At 34.0% G+C, this 19538-nt stretch overlaps 1 protein-coding gene across 7 annotated transcripts in view; it reads left to right on the top strand.

The window, feature by feature from the left end:
• Positions 1–19538, top strand: part of STXBP5 (syntaxin binding protein 5) — a 165864-nt gene that overhangs the window by 111684 nt on the left and 34642 nt on the right. For 4 of the 7 annotated variants that reach the window (XM_059941045.1, XM_059941039.1, XM_059941040.1 and 1 more), the window contains 3 exons: positions 5265–5330; positions 9842–9901; positions 10004–10051. In XM_059941045.1, the coding sequence (XP_059797028.1) occupies positions 5265–5330; positions 9842–9901; positions 10004–10051 (174 nt within the window). The remainder of the gene's footprint in view (positions 1–5264; positions 5331–9841; positions 9902–10003; positions 10052–19538) is intronic. The other 3 variants (XM_059941044.1, XM_059941043.1, XM_059941041.1) reach the window with 2 other exon arrangements.

The following is a 19538-nucleotide window of genomic DNA, read 5'->3' as shown; positions in this document are numbered from 1 at the left end:
CTGTAAAATGAGGATAATACTGTCTACCTCACTGGCTTCAGTGAGAGTTAAATGTGTCAAGAACTTTGTAATTGTCATTTATTACCAGCTAGCTAATTGGGTTGGGATACATTTAGGCAAAACCTAGATAACTGTATTGCTAGGAATATTGCTTGAAGGGAATCTGGCAGCAACAGAGAAAATGGATTAGATTATATGCTATGAAATCCTTTCATATATATTCATTCAGTTATTCAACAAATATTTATTGAGCACCTACCATGTGCTATGCACTGTTACAGGTAATAAAACAGACAAAAATCTCTGTCCTCATAGAACTCACATTATACTGGAAAAGACAGAAATTTTAAAAGATAGGTAATGTACAGTAAGTTGCATAATAGTGCCAAAGGGAAAAATAATTAAATGAGGGGCATTTGAAATATCAGTGACAAGGGTGTTACATTCTAAATAAAATATCTTGAGCAAAGATTTAAAGGAGACAGCTGTTTTCCATGAGGATGTCTGTAGAGAGAACATTTCAAGCAGAGAAGAGCAAGTACAGTGGCTCAGAAGCAGTGTAACTGGTGAGTTCAGGGTTACAGTGAACGGTAAGTGTGGCTGAAGTAGGGAGAGTAAGGGAGATGGGGAAGTACGTAGAAGGAGAGGAAATAAAGTCAGAGAGGATACACCATAGTCACATAATATATACCACAGTCATATACCATAGGATCATATACATCAACCAGTCATGTGGAGCTGGACTTCGGCTTTTACCCTGAGTCAGATGGAAGGCACGGAAGGGGTTTTTAGCTCATTCAATAATTTAATATCTAAATTAAATTATCACTATCACACTCTTCAATTTAGCTTCTTAAATGTTTCTTCCTAGGCTATTTTAAGAATGGGAATTACATCTCATACTACATTTTTATAGAGTTTAGTAGCAGTTGACAAAATACCAAAGGCTTTAAGTTTCAAATTTTATTTAGTACCAGGATCATTGTAATACTGGACTATATAATCACTACTATTTATTTATTTACTTAATTGAGGTATGATTGACATGTAATGTTATATTAGTCTCAGGTAGACAATATGATGATTTGGTATTTGTATACAGTGCAGAATGATTACCACAGTAAGTCTAGTTAACATCCGTCACCTTACGTCGTTTAAAAAATTTTTTTTCTTGTGATAAGAACTTTTAAGGTCTACTCTCTTAGCAACTTCCAAATATGCAATACAGTGTTATTAACTGTGGTCATCATGGTATTCATTACATCTGCATAGCTTATTTATTTTATAACTGGATGTTTCTACCTTTTGACCTCCTTCACCCATTTCTCCTCCCATCCCCCACCACCTCTGGCAACCATCCATATTTTTAGATTCCACATGTAAGTGAGATTATATGGTATTTGTCTTTCTCTGCCTGACTTACTTCACTTAGCATAATGCCCTCAAGGTCCATCCACATTGTCACAAATGGCAAAATTTCATTCATTTTTATGGCTGAATAATATTCCATTGTATATGTATAACTCATTTTTTCATCTGTGCATCCACCAGTGGACACTTAGATTGTTTCTATATATCACTACTGTTTAAAGACCTGCTATCTTAGTGTTTTATCAAGAAAAAGTTTATTTATATATACAGATATTTTGTCAGAGATTAATAAATGCATACCTATAATTACATCTGTCATCTTAGAACTGTAAAGACTAGTTTTATTATTTTTTTCCAAAATCTTTAGTGTGGTGAAAGTTAAAAAGAAAAAAAAAAACGACTTGTTGTCATTCAAAAGCTTCCTATCCAATGAAGACAAATAATATATAGTTCAAAATAGAAAACACTCCTCATAAACCCAATTCAGTACTCAGTGTTCTCTAAATGTTACTATAAGAGCTTTCTTAGGGACTGTAGAGGTTGTGACGTCATGAATTTTACCAGACGAATTGAAAAGCAGATACTGGTCATACGTGCACATATGTCGATATCATACCTGACAGCTTCTGAGGCCTAGACATGCAGCCTCTTGTCTGTTGCCCAGCTATCCCAAGCTCCTGGTGTGTGTTTATTTGTAATTTTTAAATACTTTGGAAGAATTCTTTTCATTTCAATCTCCAAGCAAATTAATTTCCATATTGTTGACTTTGCATTTTGCCATGCCTTATAGTTTTTGTCTATAGCGTAAAATACCTTGCTAGGGTTTCTCCTAAGAATTGAGGCCATCTTATAAGATAGATTAGTTTTATATGATTCATATATATCTGTGAAAAGAAAGTATTTCTTTAGAGCTCTTTTAAAAATGTGATAGTATAGTTTTTAAGAGTTATAGCCCTAGAAGATAAGTAATGTGCAGTACAGGCATACCTCGGAGATATTGCAGGTTCAGTTCCAGACCACCACATTAAAGCAAATATGGCAATAAAGCGAGTCACATGTATTTTTTGGTTTTCCAGTGCGTATAAAAGTTTTGTTTACACTATACTGTAGTCTGTTAAGTGTGCAGTAGCATTATGTCTAAAAAAACACAATGTACAGGCCTTGATTTTAAAATACTTCATTGCTAAAAAATCTAACAAACCATTATCTGAGCTTTTAGCAGGTCATAACCTTTCTGCTGGTGGAGGGTCTTGCCTCAGTGTCGAAGGCTGCTGACTGGTCAGGGCAGTGGCTGCCGAAGGCTGGGGTGGGTATGGTAACTTCTTAAAATAAGACAACAGTGACGTGTGCTGCATCGATTGGCTCTTCCTTTCACGATTTTACTCACAATCAAACCCTCTCAAACCCTGCCGATACTTTATCAACTAAGTTTATGTAATATTCTAAATCCTTTGTTCTCATTTCAACAGTCTTCCCAGCATCTTCACCAGGGGTAGATTTCATCTCAAGAAACCAGTTTCTTTGTTCATCCATAAGAAACAACTCCTCATCTGTTAAAGTTTTATCATGAGATTGTAGCAATTCGGTCCCATCTTCGGACTCCCTTTCTAATTCTAGTTCTCGTGCTGTTTCCACCACATCTGCAGTTACCTCCACTAAAGTCTTGAACTTCTCAAAGTCAAACATGAGGGTTGGAATCAACTTCTTCCAAACTCCTGTTAATGTTGGTATTTCGACCTCTTCCCATGAATCACATATGTTCTTAATGGTATCTAGAATGGTGAATCCTTTCCATATGGTTTTCAGTTGACTTTGCTCAGATCCATCAGAGGAATCACTATCTATGGCAGCTATAGCCTTACAAAATGACAGAAATATATTATATGTAAAATATATATATATAAAATATATAATATTATTTAAGAAATATAATAAGATGTGAAAGTTGAAATTACTCCTTGATCCATGAGCTGCAGAACGGATGTTGTGTTGGCAGCCATGAAAGCAACATTAATCTCATAGTACATTTCCATCAGAGCTTTTGGGTAACCAGGTACATTGTCAATAAACAGTAATATTTTGAAAGGAATCTTTTTTTCTGAACAGTAGATCTCAACAGTGGGCTTAAAAGATTTAATAAACCATGTTTATAAACAGAAGTATTGTGATCCAGGCTTTGTTGTTCCATGTATAGAGCACAGGCAGAGTAGATTTAACATAATTCTTAAGGTTCCTAGGATTCTTCAGAATGGTAAATGAGCATTGGCTTCAATTTCAAGTCACCAGCTGCATAACCCCTAACAAGAGAGTGATCCTGTCCTTTGAAGCTTTGAAGCCAGGCATTAACTTCTCCTCTCTAGCTATGCACGTCCTAGATGGCATCTTCCAACAGAAGGCTGTTTCATCTACGTTGAGAATCTATTGTCTGGTATAGCCACCCTCATTAATTATCTTACTAGATCTTCTGGATAACTTGCTGCAGCTTCTACATCAGCCCTTCCTGCTTCACTCTGCCCTTTTATGTTATGGAGATGGCTTCTTTCCTTAAACGTCATGAACCAACCTCTGCCAGCTTCATACTTTTCTGCAGCTTCCCCACCTCTCTCAATCTTCATAGAATTGAAGAGAGTTAGGGCCTTCCTCTGGATTAGGTTTTGGATTAAGGGAATGTGATGGCTGATTTGATCTTCTATCCAAACCACTGAAACTTTCTCCATATCAACATTAAGGCTGTTTCACTTTATCATTCATGTGTTCACTGGAGTAGCACTTCTAACTTCCTTCAAGAACTTTTCCTTTGCAGTCACAATTTGGCTAACTATTTGGCTCAAGAGGCCTAGCTTTGAGCCTGTCTGGGCTTTTGACATGCCTTCCTCACCAAGCTTAATTATTTCTCATTTTGGATTTAAAGAGAAAGGAGAGCGACTGACTGACTCTTCCTTTCACTTGAACACTTAGAGGTCACTGTAGGGTTATTAACTGATCTACTTTCAATATTGTGTCTCAGAGAATAGGGAGGCCTGAGGAGACGGAGAGGAATGGGGGAAGGGCGGGTCAGTGGAGCAGTCAGAACACACACATTTATCAACTGAGTTTGCTATCTTACATGAGCGTGGTTCATGGTGCCCCAAGACAATTAAAATAGTAACATCAAAGATCACTGATCACAGATCACCATAACAAATGCAATATTTCAGACTTTTTTATTATTATTATGAGAATTACTGAGATGTGACATAGAGACACGAAGTGAGCAAATGCTGTTGAAAACAATGGTGCTTGTAGGCTTTCTCAGTGCAGGGTTGCCACAGCCTTCAATTTGTAAAAAAAATACAATACAAGCAAAGTGAAAAGTGCAGTAAAACAAGGTATGCTTGTATTTTAAATATTGCAAACTTAGAAGCACACAATATTTTCTTAATTATTATTCAGTGATATTTAAGGGAGGTACTTGAGATATACTTAGGGGAAACCACTTTGAGGTTTGAGTTGAGAGTCCGTATGATGTAAAAATCACCAAATTTATTACCAAGTATTTATTCTCCTTCAAGTGAAATCCAATAAAAGGTATGTCATATGCCCTCAAATTGCCAACTTTAAACAAAATCCTGTGTTATATCTAATGTCCCTGAAAAATAGCAAATTATCTCTTTTGGAATTGTTTCTTATTTGTTTAACTGATGACTGCTGTGTTAGTTTGAGGTGTTTTAAAATCAGAATACTCCTATATTCTTATCTCAAAACTAATGAGCATAGTATCAATGCCAGCATAGTCTGCTAACCTGCTGGGTTTTTTTTTAAATGGACTGTCATTAAATACATACTGTAAATAGGAGGTAAAACTGCCCTTATATAAACTTGTGGTGTGATTTGGTTTTGGTTTTGTTTTTTAGCAGGTCTGTGCGATATTAGTGAAGGGACTGTAGTCCCAGAAGATCGCTGCAAATCTCCAACTTCTGGTAATTTGGTTTTTATTTTATTACTAATTATAATTCTACAAAAAATAAAGCCTGTCAAATTTTATAGGTAAGCGTTTAAAACACACCTACAAGGAACTTTTGTGTCACATATTTATTCTTAAAATCATAACTGTATTCTTTGCATTCTCATTAAGTGAAAAGGAATGCATTAGATAAAAATCTACAGCTGTTACCTGTTAAGAGTCATGTAACTGTTTACTTAGCTTTCTAATATTTACACTTTTTTGGGAAAATGTATTTTACTTCTTAACATTGGATCGAAAGTTTCGTCATCTACAGTTTTGTCTTTGCTCTCAGCATGCTGGAGTCATCTGGTAGAATAGTGCTCTAATCCATGAATAATGTTCACCTAAATGTTATGAAAGATTTTTAATACTTATTATCTAATGGTGACTGTGGACAGTGAGAATAATTGTAGACTAGTTACGTTTGTTTTTGTTTTTGATCAAAGTAATACGAGATATAATTTTATATCTGTAATAAAGCATTTGTCCTTTCTTATCTGTATATTAGTCTCATGTAACCTATGTATATATTAATATTTCAGAGTAACATTACCTTTTGAGTCTCCTTACAATTAGGAGGATCCTGAATTTACTGTTTTTTTTAGTGGATTGAAACTTTGCTAAAATTTAATAAGGTTAACTTCATAATTTTAACTGACGTATTTATTAAATCATTCTGGCTGGGAATTTTCATCAGCTTTCTACTGGAAAGATTGTTCTTAACATAAAGTAACACTGTTCTTAGACAGATTTTGATCCTTGCGTAGGTAGTTCTACATCAGAAATAATTTTAAGAATGGGAAAAATTGAGAGGTGCATTTTACTTTACTCCCTCATATTTCAGTTTACCATTCTGTTAGATCTAGGACCAATAGAACTTTTGTGAGGTTTTCTTTTTAAAATTGCATTTTCCTGATATTGCTCAAGTTAATCATTTCTTTTCTTAAAATATATGCACCTTCTGGTTTTCTTAATATTCAAATTTCATATTTAAGTACACTCATTACACTAATAAAACATACGGAATACAGAAATCACTCATATCATTAGCACCTAATATTAAGGCTGAACGTTGGTAGAATAACATTAAACAAATAATATGGAGCAATACGTACTTCCCATCTCACAGGACTAGAGTTATTTCTGAATATGATTTAGAATTATAATATCTCTTAATTATTACTGTTCTTCCTCCAACCATATACAGTACTATTCTGATCTTCTCACCTTCCCTAAAGGCCATATGAATGCACTTGTCAGTATGTTAAGACTATAAGCCACATTTGATAACTTGGACATGTGATATATTGTCTTTCAGTATATTAAATGACTATCAAATGTGTTTTAACAAGATTCAGCCCAAGTAAATTAATACTCCTTTTCACCCTAAGTCAGACTTTCAATAGGTGTATATTTCTAGCAATTTGGAGTAACCCAACAAGAGGTAATTGTAGATAAATATGTAAGTACATTTCAGCATAATTATTCAATAGATAAATATAAAAAAATGCATACTGGTAAAAACCCTCCAGGTTCTCTCTTGTACCAGAGAAGCTCAAACATCAACATTTTCAAATATACTGTGCTCTTTGGTTCACATGAAAAGAAAATATAGTTTTAACGTGCAGAAATTTGTATGGCACCAGGCATATTTTTAGGTGAGGTTGAAATGCAAAGTAAAAATTGAGACCTCAGAAATCATTGATAAATCACAAATTCTCATCTTTAGATATAAACTCTTAGTTTATTTAGTTTAGTCTTTGATTATGCTCTGAAAGAACGAAGAGTTATCTGAAGAGTTATATTCATTCATGCAGATCAGAAAAGACTACTTTTAAAAAAAACAAACCGCACTTTGGTAGACAGTAGTTGTACCTAATACATGTTTCATATACCAGGAGATGGATGTCAGTCATGCGTAAGTACTAAGAACTACCATAGAAACTAACACAAAGCTCTGGAAATAGTCACTAGAAAACAACGTTTGTGTTTATGAGAGAAGAAATGTATAAAAAGTGGGTTGGGAGTTCAACTGAATTCCTAATAAATACTAAGGAGAGGACCTCTATTGTAAAAATGAAAAGTAGCCATATGCCCTTTATCAAAACCAATATGTTCATTTGAAATAATACGTATAAGTGAAGAGAAACTTTTCTGAAAGGCTTTTAAAGCCCATAACCAAGATTTGTGATCTGAACAGTTTAGCCAACTAATATCAAAGCTCTATTCAAAAATCATCCTGAGAAAATCCAAGTTATGAATATAGTTTTCCCTTTCCATTTATCTTTAAATAAACCAACAATCTCTCTGAAATAGAAAATTAATTCTGCCATCCTGAAGTAACATACAAAATTATTTCTGCCATCTTCATTTGATCTTTATTTCAAAGAACTCAGATTGCTTCACTGAGCACTTCTCTAATGTTGGGATATATTTTAGTGCTGCATCCAAAATTTGTGTGTGTGTGTGTGTGTGTGTGTGTGTGTGTATGTATGTATATGTATATATACATTTCAAATTAAAGAAAACCCAAGGCTACATACCATGAGATGGTGCCCTCAGGAGTTTCTATGTACCCTAAAAAAACCCAAAAGCTGTATGTATTTTTTGTGTTAATTTAATCTAATTTTAAAAATATATTCAAGTAGGAAATGCTAAAAACATTTTTGGAACTTTTTCATGAGCTGTCACAGAAGTTATGACAACTGGTAGTAGGCATTTTCAGTTCGGGGAAAAATATATCTGCTTCTTTCATTCACATTTACGGCTTATGTTGCCTATTTTTATGTTAGAAATACAGGACATTTTTATAATTTTGTATTTGTGTTCAGATATGCTATCTTGCTATTAGTCTGATATGAAATATATCAAATAAAACAAGTGTTAATAAATTTTTGTACATCCATGTGGTTATGTAGTATCAGAGATGAATATTTTAAAGTATATGTAACATCTTCTCATAACCATTATCTTCTTTAAATCTGAATTATATTATATGAAAAAGGAGTGTACCCTATTTCTATTCCTGAAAATGTTGCTGAGCTCAGTGTTACTTATGTGATATTTTTTGATATAGGATTTATGAGGATCTATAAATGCTATTTAGCAAAAATAACATAGTTTTAAAAGAGTAATTTTTATAAGACTGTCTTAGAAGTAATTGGATCCTGCCAATGTTGACAGGCTTTACTTGGTCTGAGAAGAGACTTCAAGGATGTTTTCCACCTGGCCACAGAAAGAAAGTACGATTTTGTGGGGGAAGGTCAAATTTTGACCTTATTTATTAAGGCTCAGTACTTTCACCGGGATAAAAAAGAAATCAGCGTAGAAAAACCATTTTATTTACTTCCAGTTATGTTCTAGATAGTCATTTCTAGCAGAAAAGCTTTATTCGTTCAGCAAATGTTTACTTAGAGATTCCTACATGCAAAGCACTCCACTGAGTCCAAAAGAGATGCAAATATCAATCAGATAGGGTCCCAGCTTCTCAATTCAGTTCAGTGGGAAAGGTCAGGTGTGTGTAAACTTAAAATATAGGGCGTTAAGTGATTAACATCATAAGAGAAGTAACAGGTGAACTTTTACAGGAATTCAAAGAAGGGGAGGTGATTTATAGCTGGAGAGATGGTGAAAATTTTAATGGGTGAGATATCATTTGAAATGTGTTATAAAGATAGGTAGTTTGACTCTAATAATAAAGTCAACTAGAATACTACTTAGGATTCCCTTTATAATAAAAGGTTTGTGTTAGAAATTAAAGAAATACAATGAAAATTAAGAACATCTTTTTAAGGAAAAAGGACTAAAAGCTTAATTATAAAATTATTAGAAAAAAACAAAACAAAACAAAAAAAATTATTAGAGAAACGTATTGAAAGTCACAGTTGAAATAAAATATTTCTTACCTCATTAAATTTAAGTAAATATTTGAACATATCTAAAATTATAAGTATCATCCTCAGTATTTTAAAGACCTCTATGGTACTAGTAGAATTTATATATGATTTTAAAGTTTGTATCTAGAAAGCTAACTCTAAAATAAACTTTACCAGTATAGTACTTATACAGGATTCTAAGTGCTACTAGATAAACCTTATTCAGTTAACTAATATCAAGAATTTTTACATTTTCTTTCAGAAACAGATAACTCCTTATATTTTTCTTTATCTGTTCTCTAACTTATAATGTATACCAAGATTTTGCCAAATGGTTGTAACTTATGGAAAAATTATTATACATTAGGGTTAATATTTATATATACTAGAGATTGGTCGACCATGAAAGATAATGCACTACTGATTGCTGTTCTTACTGTAATATTATAAGAATTATTATTAACTATATACATGATATTTTCTTCTGGCCAGTAGTATGGGAACTTGTTTTAGGGGTTACCAGATTATTTTGTTTGTACTTTTCCCTGTGACAACTCAGTGTTTGTGACTGACTATGTGCCTGTTCCTTCCATTGTCTTCATTTGTGTAGGTTCTTCATCACCACACAATTCAGATGATGAACAAAAAGTGAATAATTTTATAGAAAAGGGTATAGTATCTTTATTTTACAGTATTTTCTTTTAATTACATTTAATTCATGTAGTTTACTTTGAATAGATTTTGACATTTTGTATCAAAATATTATTTTCAGTGAAGATCAAAAGCAGAAAGTTTTCCAAGATGGTAGCCAGTGATATAGGTAGGAAATAGACATTTCTATTTTGTTTCTAATCCTTGCTGTATGCAATGCTAACTCAGTACCAGAAAATTATCTAATGCATTGCATTTTGTATATATTAATTTGTTATTCCTATGCTAAACAATCATCTCCTGGGCTGTGTTTCTTCTAAACTCATTGGGGCAATAATTATTAAAAATCAGTTAAACTGGGGTTGCAGTTCTTCCTCTGACTTAACAGTGTGAATTGTTCTATTAATTTTTATTTTTGCTTTATCTTAAAATAAAGCAGGGTTCAATTTATGCCATACGTAGTACAGTTTTATACTTCAAAGTTTTGAAATTTTTTTCTTTATAGTTTTATTTGTATTTTTTCCTACCTGTCTTCTATCCTCACATTATCCAGACTCCAGATTTCAAGGAAGTGGTTCTTTAAAATATTGACTTTTAGTCCGTAATCTGTACTACCCTTGGGTTAAATGGGGATTTTCTACGACTCCTTCCCCCCAAGTAAAAATGAGTGATACTTTGAAATTAATTACTCAGTCCAAGATTTTCAAAGTTTCAAACTGGGGGATAAAATATATAATTAAACTTTAGGGACATAATCAAACTAGGGTTTTTTAGTCATAAAAATTTGAATTTTGTCTGAAGATTTTTACAAGCCTGAGAAACACCATTTTACTAAAAGAGAATACATTTAATCTTTGATGTAAATCCAAAAATTTTATTACACTGTTAACATATTACTTATTTCCCCCAAAACTCCCACCATATATTCATTGAATTGTATTAAATTAGATGAATTTCTAGGCAGCTGGAATAGATTTACGTCTTTTCAACTGATAAAGTTTAATATGTGGTAAATTTCTAAAATTCGTAGAAGTAGCATCCATATTGTTTGCATGTTGTAAATTGAACCCTGCTTAGTCATATTAACACTGGCTGACTTTTAGCACCTCTGGTCATTTTTTGAATAACGCGGTTTATTCTTGGGCAAAGGGCTCTTCATTTATGGAGTATCAATTATTTATCTCTATGTATTTGTGGTACTTTAGTGAATCATTTGGTAACATTTAAATCACTTTCATTATCTACGAGCACTACTGCATAATTCTTTTTCAACCAATTTCCTTTTTAGGATATACTATCTTAATAGTACTTTAGAGGTTCTTTTACTGTCATGTAATGTAAAAAGTTAGAAGGGACTTTTCTACATATAATTTATCAAAGAACTTGTAGAATTTAATTACCTAGGAATTTTACCTTGCATGAAAGTTACTTTGTACATAATTAAATTTCTCAAATAATTTATCTGTTTGATTTTCGATCCTGGGGTTATGTTTGCTTTGTTAAATGTTTTGACTCACTTTCCTTTTTTTTCTGTGTTATGAATAGAATATGTAATGTGGAATATCTGAGTGTGATTATTTGAAAGGCTTTAATAAATTTCTTAGGATTGAGAACATTATGGGAAGGATAGTTCTTTGGTAACATAAAAAAGAAAGCAAGAATGTTATCAGCAAGTTTTTTTGTCATGCCACTTTCTATAGTTATATTTTTTGGGAAGCATATTAACTTTATTCAACTTTTCAAACTTATGTTAGCTATACAGTTATAAATAATTATTTTTCATCTCCAGAAACCACTGTTATATCTCCTATTTTTATATATAATGTTAATTGTTTTCAGTTGGAATCTGTCAATATTTTTTTTGAAGTATAATTGACTTACAATATTATAATAGGTTCAGGTGTACAACAAAGTGATTCTGTATTTTTATACATTACCTACCATACAAAGTTATAGTATTTGTGACTGTATTCCCTGTGCTATACATTACATCCCTGTGACTGACTTACTTTATAACTGGTAGTTTTTTAATTCCAACATATATCCCAAGGTATATAGAAGGCAAGCTTACTTCTCAATTTTTTCTTCATTCAGATGGAGACTATGCCATTTTAGATTGTAAAGTTTTTTCAGTTTAAACAAAAAAAACACAGTTTATCTCCCTACATTAGTGTCTAGTTTCGTAATAAGACTTAGCATAAAATATGCTACTGAAAAACACATAAAACGTCAATGAAACATTGGGAAAAAAATTCATAAAATCTCCTAAAGACCTCTCCTTTTTTCTATCAATACTTAAAGCTTAATAGTATCAAATGTGCTAGGACTCCTTGAGCGTTCTGACCTCACTATGTTCCCTATCATCCAATCCTATACTTGCTCTAAAGGATCCTGAACCTCATAAAATTATCACCTTGTTCTTCCTCAATCTACAGACATTTATTGCTTCAGCTTAGGCAGTTATGCTGTGGCCTAATAAAGGAAAGCATAAGAATTAAGCCTCGAACCTCCAAGATTGGCACTGGTGAAAGAACGACCTTATGTGGAAGGCTGACAGAATGTATTGGCTCTGAAGTTTTGTCCCTAAGTTTTACTTACACTTTGAAAGTAACGCTGCTTGTGTCATATTGGAGAGGATGGGGCCAGGGGGTGTACAGGATGTCATTCTCATGTTAACAATCTGACTCAACCGTGGAAAATCAACTGTTTTTTGCTGCCTGACAGTACAGCTGAGATAGCTGAGACGGTAACAATCTTTTTAAAATATACTTAACAATTACAATTTTCCTAGCACGCTGTAGCAACCATTTATAAATATTTTTTTCTTATTTAATCCACTCAGTAACCTCAATTAGCTACTTACTGTTATTTCCCTGTTTCACAGATGAGGACACTAAGAGTTAAAGAGTATGTAGAGTATCTGTTGGCTACACAGCTAGCAAATGTGGGAGCCATGATTTATACTGAGCTTGTCCAACTCCACTGTTTGTCCTCTTAACACTATCCTGTATTACCTCTTAAGAAGATTTACTGAAGGCTGTAAGGATTCAAAAACAAATCTGTTGTGTGATTTGAAACTAGATAATCTGGCTCTGACCCTGTTCTATCTACATGGTAACCTGGAAAAAAGGTGGCTCATGTTAAATTCTGTCCAAGCACTAGGTCATGGGGGCCATCATGGTACCCATCACGCAAATATAATATACAGTGCCTGGAAGTCTACCTTCCTCAAAGAGCAGACTCAAGTGAAAGTAACTAGAGTGGACAGTAGGGTTCCCGAACCCATCTACCCAAAGCCTGGCTTCATTGTTTGTTTCCTGACCGACAGCTAACTCAGGTAAATGATACTGACAATGACTTCATTGTTCGTGCATAAGAATAGCAGCCTAAAAAGACATAACTTTAGTCTTGTGAATTTAACAGTAAAAATATAGCATAGTATAATGCAACTGCAGCATCCCTATGCATGTAATACACATATAGTGATTTGTTTTGCTTGTTCATACCTTATGAATAATTTTTGTTAGTAAAATCTTAATGGCCAACATTTCCAAAATCAATAACTTTCCTGTAGTTAGTTAGCAATTTCTGTAAATCATTTAGAAAATAAGATTGCTTATCAATTTTTTATTTGTTCATTATTTATATTTTATAAAATTTCAGAAATATATAAAGCTTTTTATTATTCTAAGTTTATATAAAAATAGTCCTAAAATATGTATCTTTGTTAAAGTATTAAACAAATTTTTCATGATATACTTATGAATAAAATGTGGTCCAGATGTTAGCTAGATTGTTAGATCTTGAAATTACACAATTAAATTTTTCTAAAGATCATTCTATTTCATTATGAGTCTATTTCAGTCTGAAAGTAGATTTCTAGCTGGATTCTATAGTCTACAACCCTGCCCATGCCCCATCTTATTACTAATTTTCATATAGAAGGAATGATTATCAAGTTGATTACATGAAACTGTGAAGGGGAAATAATACTGGAGATGAAAGAATAAAGATTCGAAAGTATGGTGACTTAATTAGGGCTGTGCCAAAACGAACAGAATATTAGCTCTATTTTTTCTTAATTGGGGTGTAGTTGCTTTACAGTGCTGTGCTAGCTTCTGCTGCACAGTGAAGTGAATCAGCCATACGTATACATGTATCCCTTTTTTGGATTTCCTTCCCATTTAGGTCATCAGAGAGCATTAAGTAGAGTTCCCTGTGCTATACAGCAGGTTCTCATTAGTTATCTGTTTTATACATAGTGGTGTATATATGTCAATCCCAATCTCCCAATTCATCCCACCCCAGTAGCTCTATTTAATGAACACCTCCTAAGTTCTAGACATTTTACTAGATATTTGTCATATGGTATTTATTAATATAGGAAAGGTAATACCTCCAGGGCCCTTTTTATGTCTCAAATTCTGAACTAGCAGTTACTTGGGGAATAATTGATTTTCTTTCTTAGCAAAAACTGAAGTAATTTTTGAAGTCTACTTAAATGAAGATAATGTCCAAGTGCTGTTTTCATGAGTTCTCCTATACATGAGTGCCAATGATTCCTTTTTTATATTGAAGTGTTCTAACAGACTTAAATCTGTTCTGAACCATTATATTCTAAATCACTAACTTATTAAATCCTACAGTTTTAAAGCAGCTCAAGCCCCTTTATTTTTCAAGGAAAGAATTTGAGCCTATCCAAAGTAATATCCCATGATCATGACTTAGTCAAGATCAGAATCCCGGTCTGTTGACTCTACACTGTAGCATGTCCCTGCTCTCATAGTGTATGGTCTCTTCTTGTGCTATCTTCCCAATTCTTTTGTATTTACAATTCGAAAAATAAGTTCTCAGAGGTTTATTTGGAGTTCGCCATATGAATTTGAAAAGGTATGTATGAAATCAAGTAGAATTTTAAGTTTTAAAATTATTCTAATTCATTATAAAACAAATTAGTAGTGATATTTCTAGTTTATATTCCCCAATATTCAACCCAAAATGTGGCTGCTACATCTATAGAAGTTCATCTTTACATTTAATCCACAATATGGCTACTGAAAGAACAGAAGCTCATCTGGAAAGAGAAGATGAATCAAGTGTGCAGTAACACCGTTTTTACAGGTAACTTTAATACTTTCCACTTTGAAAAAAGCGTATTACTTACTCTTAATTGTCAAGAATGAAATTTCACAGACAGGTACTTTAAAACCATTATACAAGTAGGAATTCCTCTAAATGAATTCTTTCTTCTTTTTCAGGATGACTAAAATCTGAAGAGTATGGCATATTGTGTACTCAAACTCTAATTCTATTTCTTAGTGTATTTTCTGTCAAATTTCATAATAAAATCTGCTCAGCAAAGTCTGTTTGTGTTTTATTACCAGTACTTACTGTATATGCGTCTCTCTATAGAATCATCTTTTTCTTACATTAGAAGGATATGCAATGATCTTTCTAGAAATAACTTGCTGTTTGCTTCCTAACATAAAGAAAATTAGTCCAAATTAAAGTTACGTTACTGAAATAGTTTTTTGTCAACTATCGTTTGAACAGTACTATTGATGTGGCAATTTATTTTCTGTCATTACTTATTGTATTTATTTGCTAGAGTTGCCATAGGAAAATACTGCAAACTGGGTCGCTTAAACAATAGAAATTTACTTTCTCTAGAATAGTTCTAGAGGCTAGAAGTCCAAGATCAAGGCATTGACAGGTTTTTTTTTTTTTCCTTCTGAGGCCTCTCTCCTTGGTTTACAGATGGTTGCCTTCTTTCTGTGTCCTCACATAGTCTGTTCTTCTAGGCACATGCACCCCTAGTGTGTCTGTGTATCCAGATTTCTTCTTCTTATATGTGCCAATCAGATTGGATGAGCACCCACACTTAGAGGCCTCATTTCAAATTAATCGCCTCTTTAAAGGTCCTATCTCCAAATAGGTCGTATTCTGAGTTAGTAAGGGTTAGGGCTTCAACATATGAATTCGGGGGGAATAATTCACACAGCACTTATTATGTTAAGTTTATGTAATACCTTCTATAGGAAATGCTTTGAGATGTTTTTAATTATGGTGATATCCTAGACGTTAAGTTTTATGAGTTTGTGGAAAGTACGTAGAGACAGGAAAAATAATGAAGACAAAAGCTCTAAGAGTTCAAGAACTAAGAGAACTTGTAATAGCCAGATCTTTAGCAGACAGGTATTAGTATCTTTAAAGTTTCTCCTTCATCTTAGGTAATGGATAAGTGTTTTGTATTTCCAAAAGTTGTCCTTTTGATTAATAAGCCTATATTTAATTTGTCCTCTTTTTCTCTCTATTTCATTTCGTGAAGAAATTCAGCTTCTTTCTAAAAATTCCAATAACAGTTTTTATTTATATTTTCATTCATTGCCATGTTTATTGAACATACACATTAAGTGCTAGACACATGCATAGATGCAGTAATTTGCAAAATAAATTCTGTTCCCAAATTCATAGAATTTATATTCTAGGATGGGAGGTAGAAACTGACATTATTAGTTCAAATGACTATTAAAATAGTGTGTGATAGGAGAGTTTCTACTTCTTGGTCCCACTTTCCCCCTTGGATTGCTTGCTCTATCCTACAAGCTGATTTTTAGTCTTTTTTTTTTTTTAATTCTGATTGCTTTTATTTAATATGCATACATTTCGACATTATCCATGAAAAGTGTTGCATTGGATCTCTGCAGGTGAGAAAAGTGATATTGTCACTTTATTCTAACTATTGAACTGCTCTCGATGTAAACAAAGATCCATTTGCTTTTTTGGCATCTTCTTCATACTGTCATAATAAGAAGTCATTTTACCTTTTATTGTTGGTACATTGTTTAATGTAAAATTCATAGTTCTGTTTTCCTTTAAAAAACCTTCCTTAGAAAAATAAGATGTGGGACACAGTGGGTAGAAAAGCTAAAGGAAAATTTCAAAGCATCTGTGTAATTTCAGAGAAGCAGTAAGAATCTCTATAATTGAGAAACTTTTCTTTGCAAAGAACTAAAAGGCATCAACCGTGACGAAACTGGCAACTCTGGTGTAATGGCCCAAGCAGTCCCCTTGCCTTAAGATTTGCTTCTCTTGAACATCATGCATCTTTCCTTGGTGTTGAAACTACCATTGCAGACATGATTGTTGTGATTAAGTGTAACTTCATTATTCTTTACAATCAAATGCAGCTCTTTACTGCTTATTCAGCCAGCCAGCTTGATATTCTCATTCAGGTTTATAAGAAGAGAGAGCAAAGACTCAGGTTAACAGCCTGCTGAGACATATCTCTGACTCCAGTTTTCTTCAGACTGAAGAAACTTCTTTACTGTCATTCCCATTGTTTCTGCTGTGGACAAAGGCATAGAAAAAGAGAGCTATTTTATAGTTTCTAGTGACAGAGGATTTCAAAGCAAGGAAGATACTGGGTACCAGGGCAAGAGTTGAAGAATACACAGATAAAGAAGAGAAAAACAGGCAATTTGCCTTCCAAGAACTCATTCAGATCATATGTTTTCAGTTTGAAAACCTCAGTGGAAGCTGAGTAACTTCAAAGCATGAGCAGAAGTTTCTTTTTCAGTGTGATGAAATCAGGTGACAAGATAATTGTGTTGGCAAGTGCTTCTGAGACTCCTGAGAAGTAAAAATATGAGCTTCAGAAAATGCTGGATAAAGTCTGCAACTGCTTCCTCACAGAATTACAACCAGAGTACAGTTTATAAGCCAGGAGGACTAACTAGAGGTTCTCCAGAAGTGGATCCACCTCTCCTGGACCTGCCACCAAGGAGGTTGATTAAACACACCTGAAAACAAGGATATTCCTCTGAAGTAGTCACAAAAACTGAAAGATAGAAACATTTAGCCTAAATTTCAACTTTAGACCTTGGGTTTGGAACTTAGCCTCTACAGAAGACAACAGTAAAACTAGTCAAAATACATGAGGCTCTTATTTCCAGGCATTGAGCAGTCCAGGACTGTCATCCTCACGAGAAAGAAAAACCATGAGGTGAAACACAGTTCTCTGCCAGAGAATACTTTTCCTGTTGCAGTGCAGAGTGATTAGAACCCAAGTGGAATTGCAGTCTCATTAAGCCAAGGAGGAAGAAATTGGAGTTCTGGGCTTCTAAAGTGACTGGAATTTGTGAGGGAGGGCACTAGAGAAGAAGGAACTGCTTCAAGGGGGATTCCTAGAAGTCCCTGTGGAGATTCAATGCAAGTCCTTGCCTTAGGGCTGGGCCGCATATGAGCTGGTCAAGACTTGAGTAGGCCTACTTAACAACCACCTGCTGTGAGGCTGAGAGCTGGCCAGTGATATCAGAGGTCATGCGATGCTGGGAGTAGACATAGTGAGACCTAGTGAGACCTTGCTGAGCACCTCATTCATTCTGTTTATATCCCAGCAAGGCCACTCTTGAAGAGTAAGGATCAGTTCTTAGCATAAGAGCCATACCCTAGAACAAAGTTCTAACTGAAATAGACCCACCCCAGCAAAGAATAAAACCAAGCTTGATATCCACCAGTAATTTAACTGCATGGCAGAACAAAACTCAACACCAGTTAAGGTTGATGGTATAATCCAGGCTCCCTTCAACATATTATCTACTAGTCAGTCAAAACATATGTCCACATTCAATCAAAAGTTCCTAGACATGTGAAATAAAAATTCAAAATCATGAGAAAATATGACCCATAATCAAGAATTTAAAAAATCAGTAGAAAGACTATAAGATGACCTAGATGTTGAGGGGCTTCCCTGGTGGCGCAGTGGTTGGGAATCCGCCTGCCAATGCAGGGGACATGGGTTCGTGCCCCGGTCCGGGAAGATCCCACATGCCGCGGAGTGGCTGGGCCCGTGTGCCACAGCTGCTGAGCCTGCGAGTCTGGAGCCTGTGCTCCGCAACGGGAGAGGCCACGATAGTGAGAGGACCGCGCGCCGCGACGAAGAGTGGCCCCCGCTCGCCGCAACTGGAGAAAGCCCTACGCACAGAAACGAAGACCCAACACAGCCAAAAATAAAAAAAAAATAAAAAAAATTAAAAAAATAAAAAAAAAATTTAAAAAAAAGATGACCTAGATGTTGAAATTAGCAGCCAAGAGTTTTAAAGCAGCTGCTATAATATTATGTGTTCAGGTACTGAAATGGGAAAATGGTCATAGTGAGTGAACAGATGGAGAATATCAGCAGAGAAAATTAAAACTTTAACAAAGTGAAATACTAGTACTGAAAAGTTCAGTATCTGAAACTATATGATCAATTCATCAGATGGGTTTAGTATCACTAGATGGAGACTACAGAAGAAAGGGCTATGGAACCTGAAGGCACAGATATAAATTACACAGGAAATGCCAAGGAATGAAATCTTTTCCCCCCTCCACCGCTTCCCCATAAAAATATAAATTACTCAGGTTATTTCGCTTCTTATGTTTAGATATAGAACTTAGTTTTTGAAATGAACTTAAAAAGAGATTGAGCTTATAGTTGTGCATGCCATTCTATATTTATATCCTAAAAGTTTTTTTTCCATTTTCTTGTTTTAGTTAATTGGAATATTACCATAGAATTAGAATAAAGAAATATTGGGCTGTTTACAAGTATATTAGTAGCTCATCTGTGTAACATTTTACAGTTTATGAAAAAGTCATTTTGTTTATTATTA

Source organism: Balaenoptera ricei, chromosome 12 (assembly GCF_028023285.1).
Source record: "Balaenoptera ricei isolate mBalRic1 chromosome 12, mBalRic1.hap2, whole genome shotgun sequence".
Classification (NCBI taxonomy): Eukaryota; Metazoa; Chordata; class Mammalia; order Artiodactyla; family Balaenopteridae; genus Balaenoptera; species Balaenoptera ricei.
This window is presented reverse-complemented; position numbering and strand designations above follow the sequence as displayed.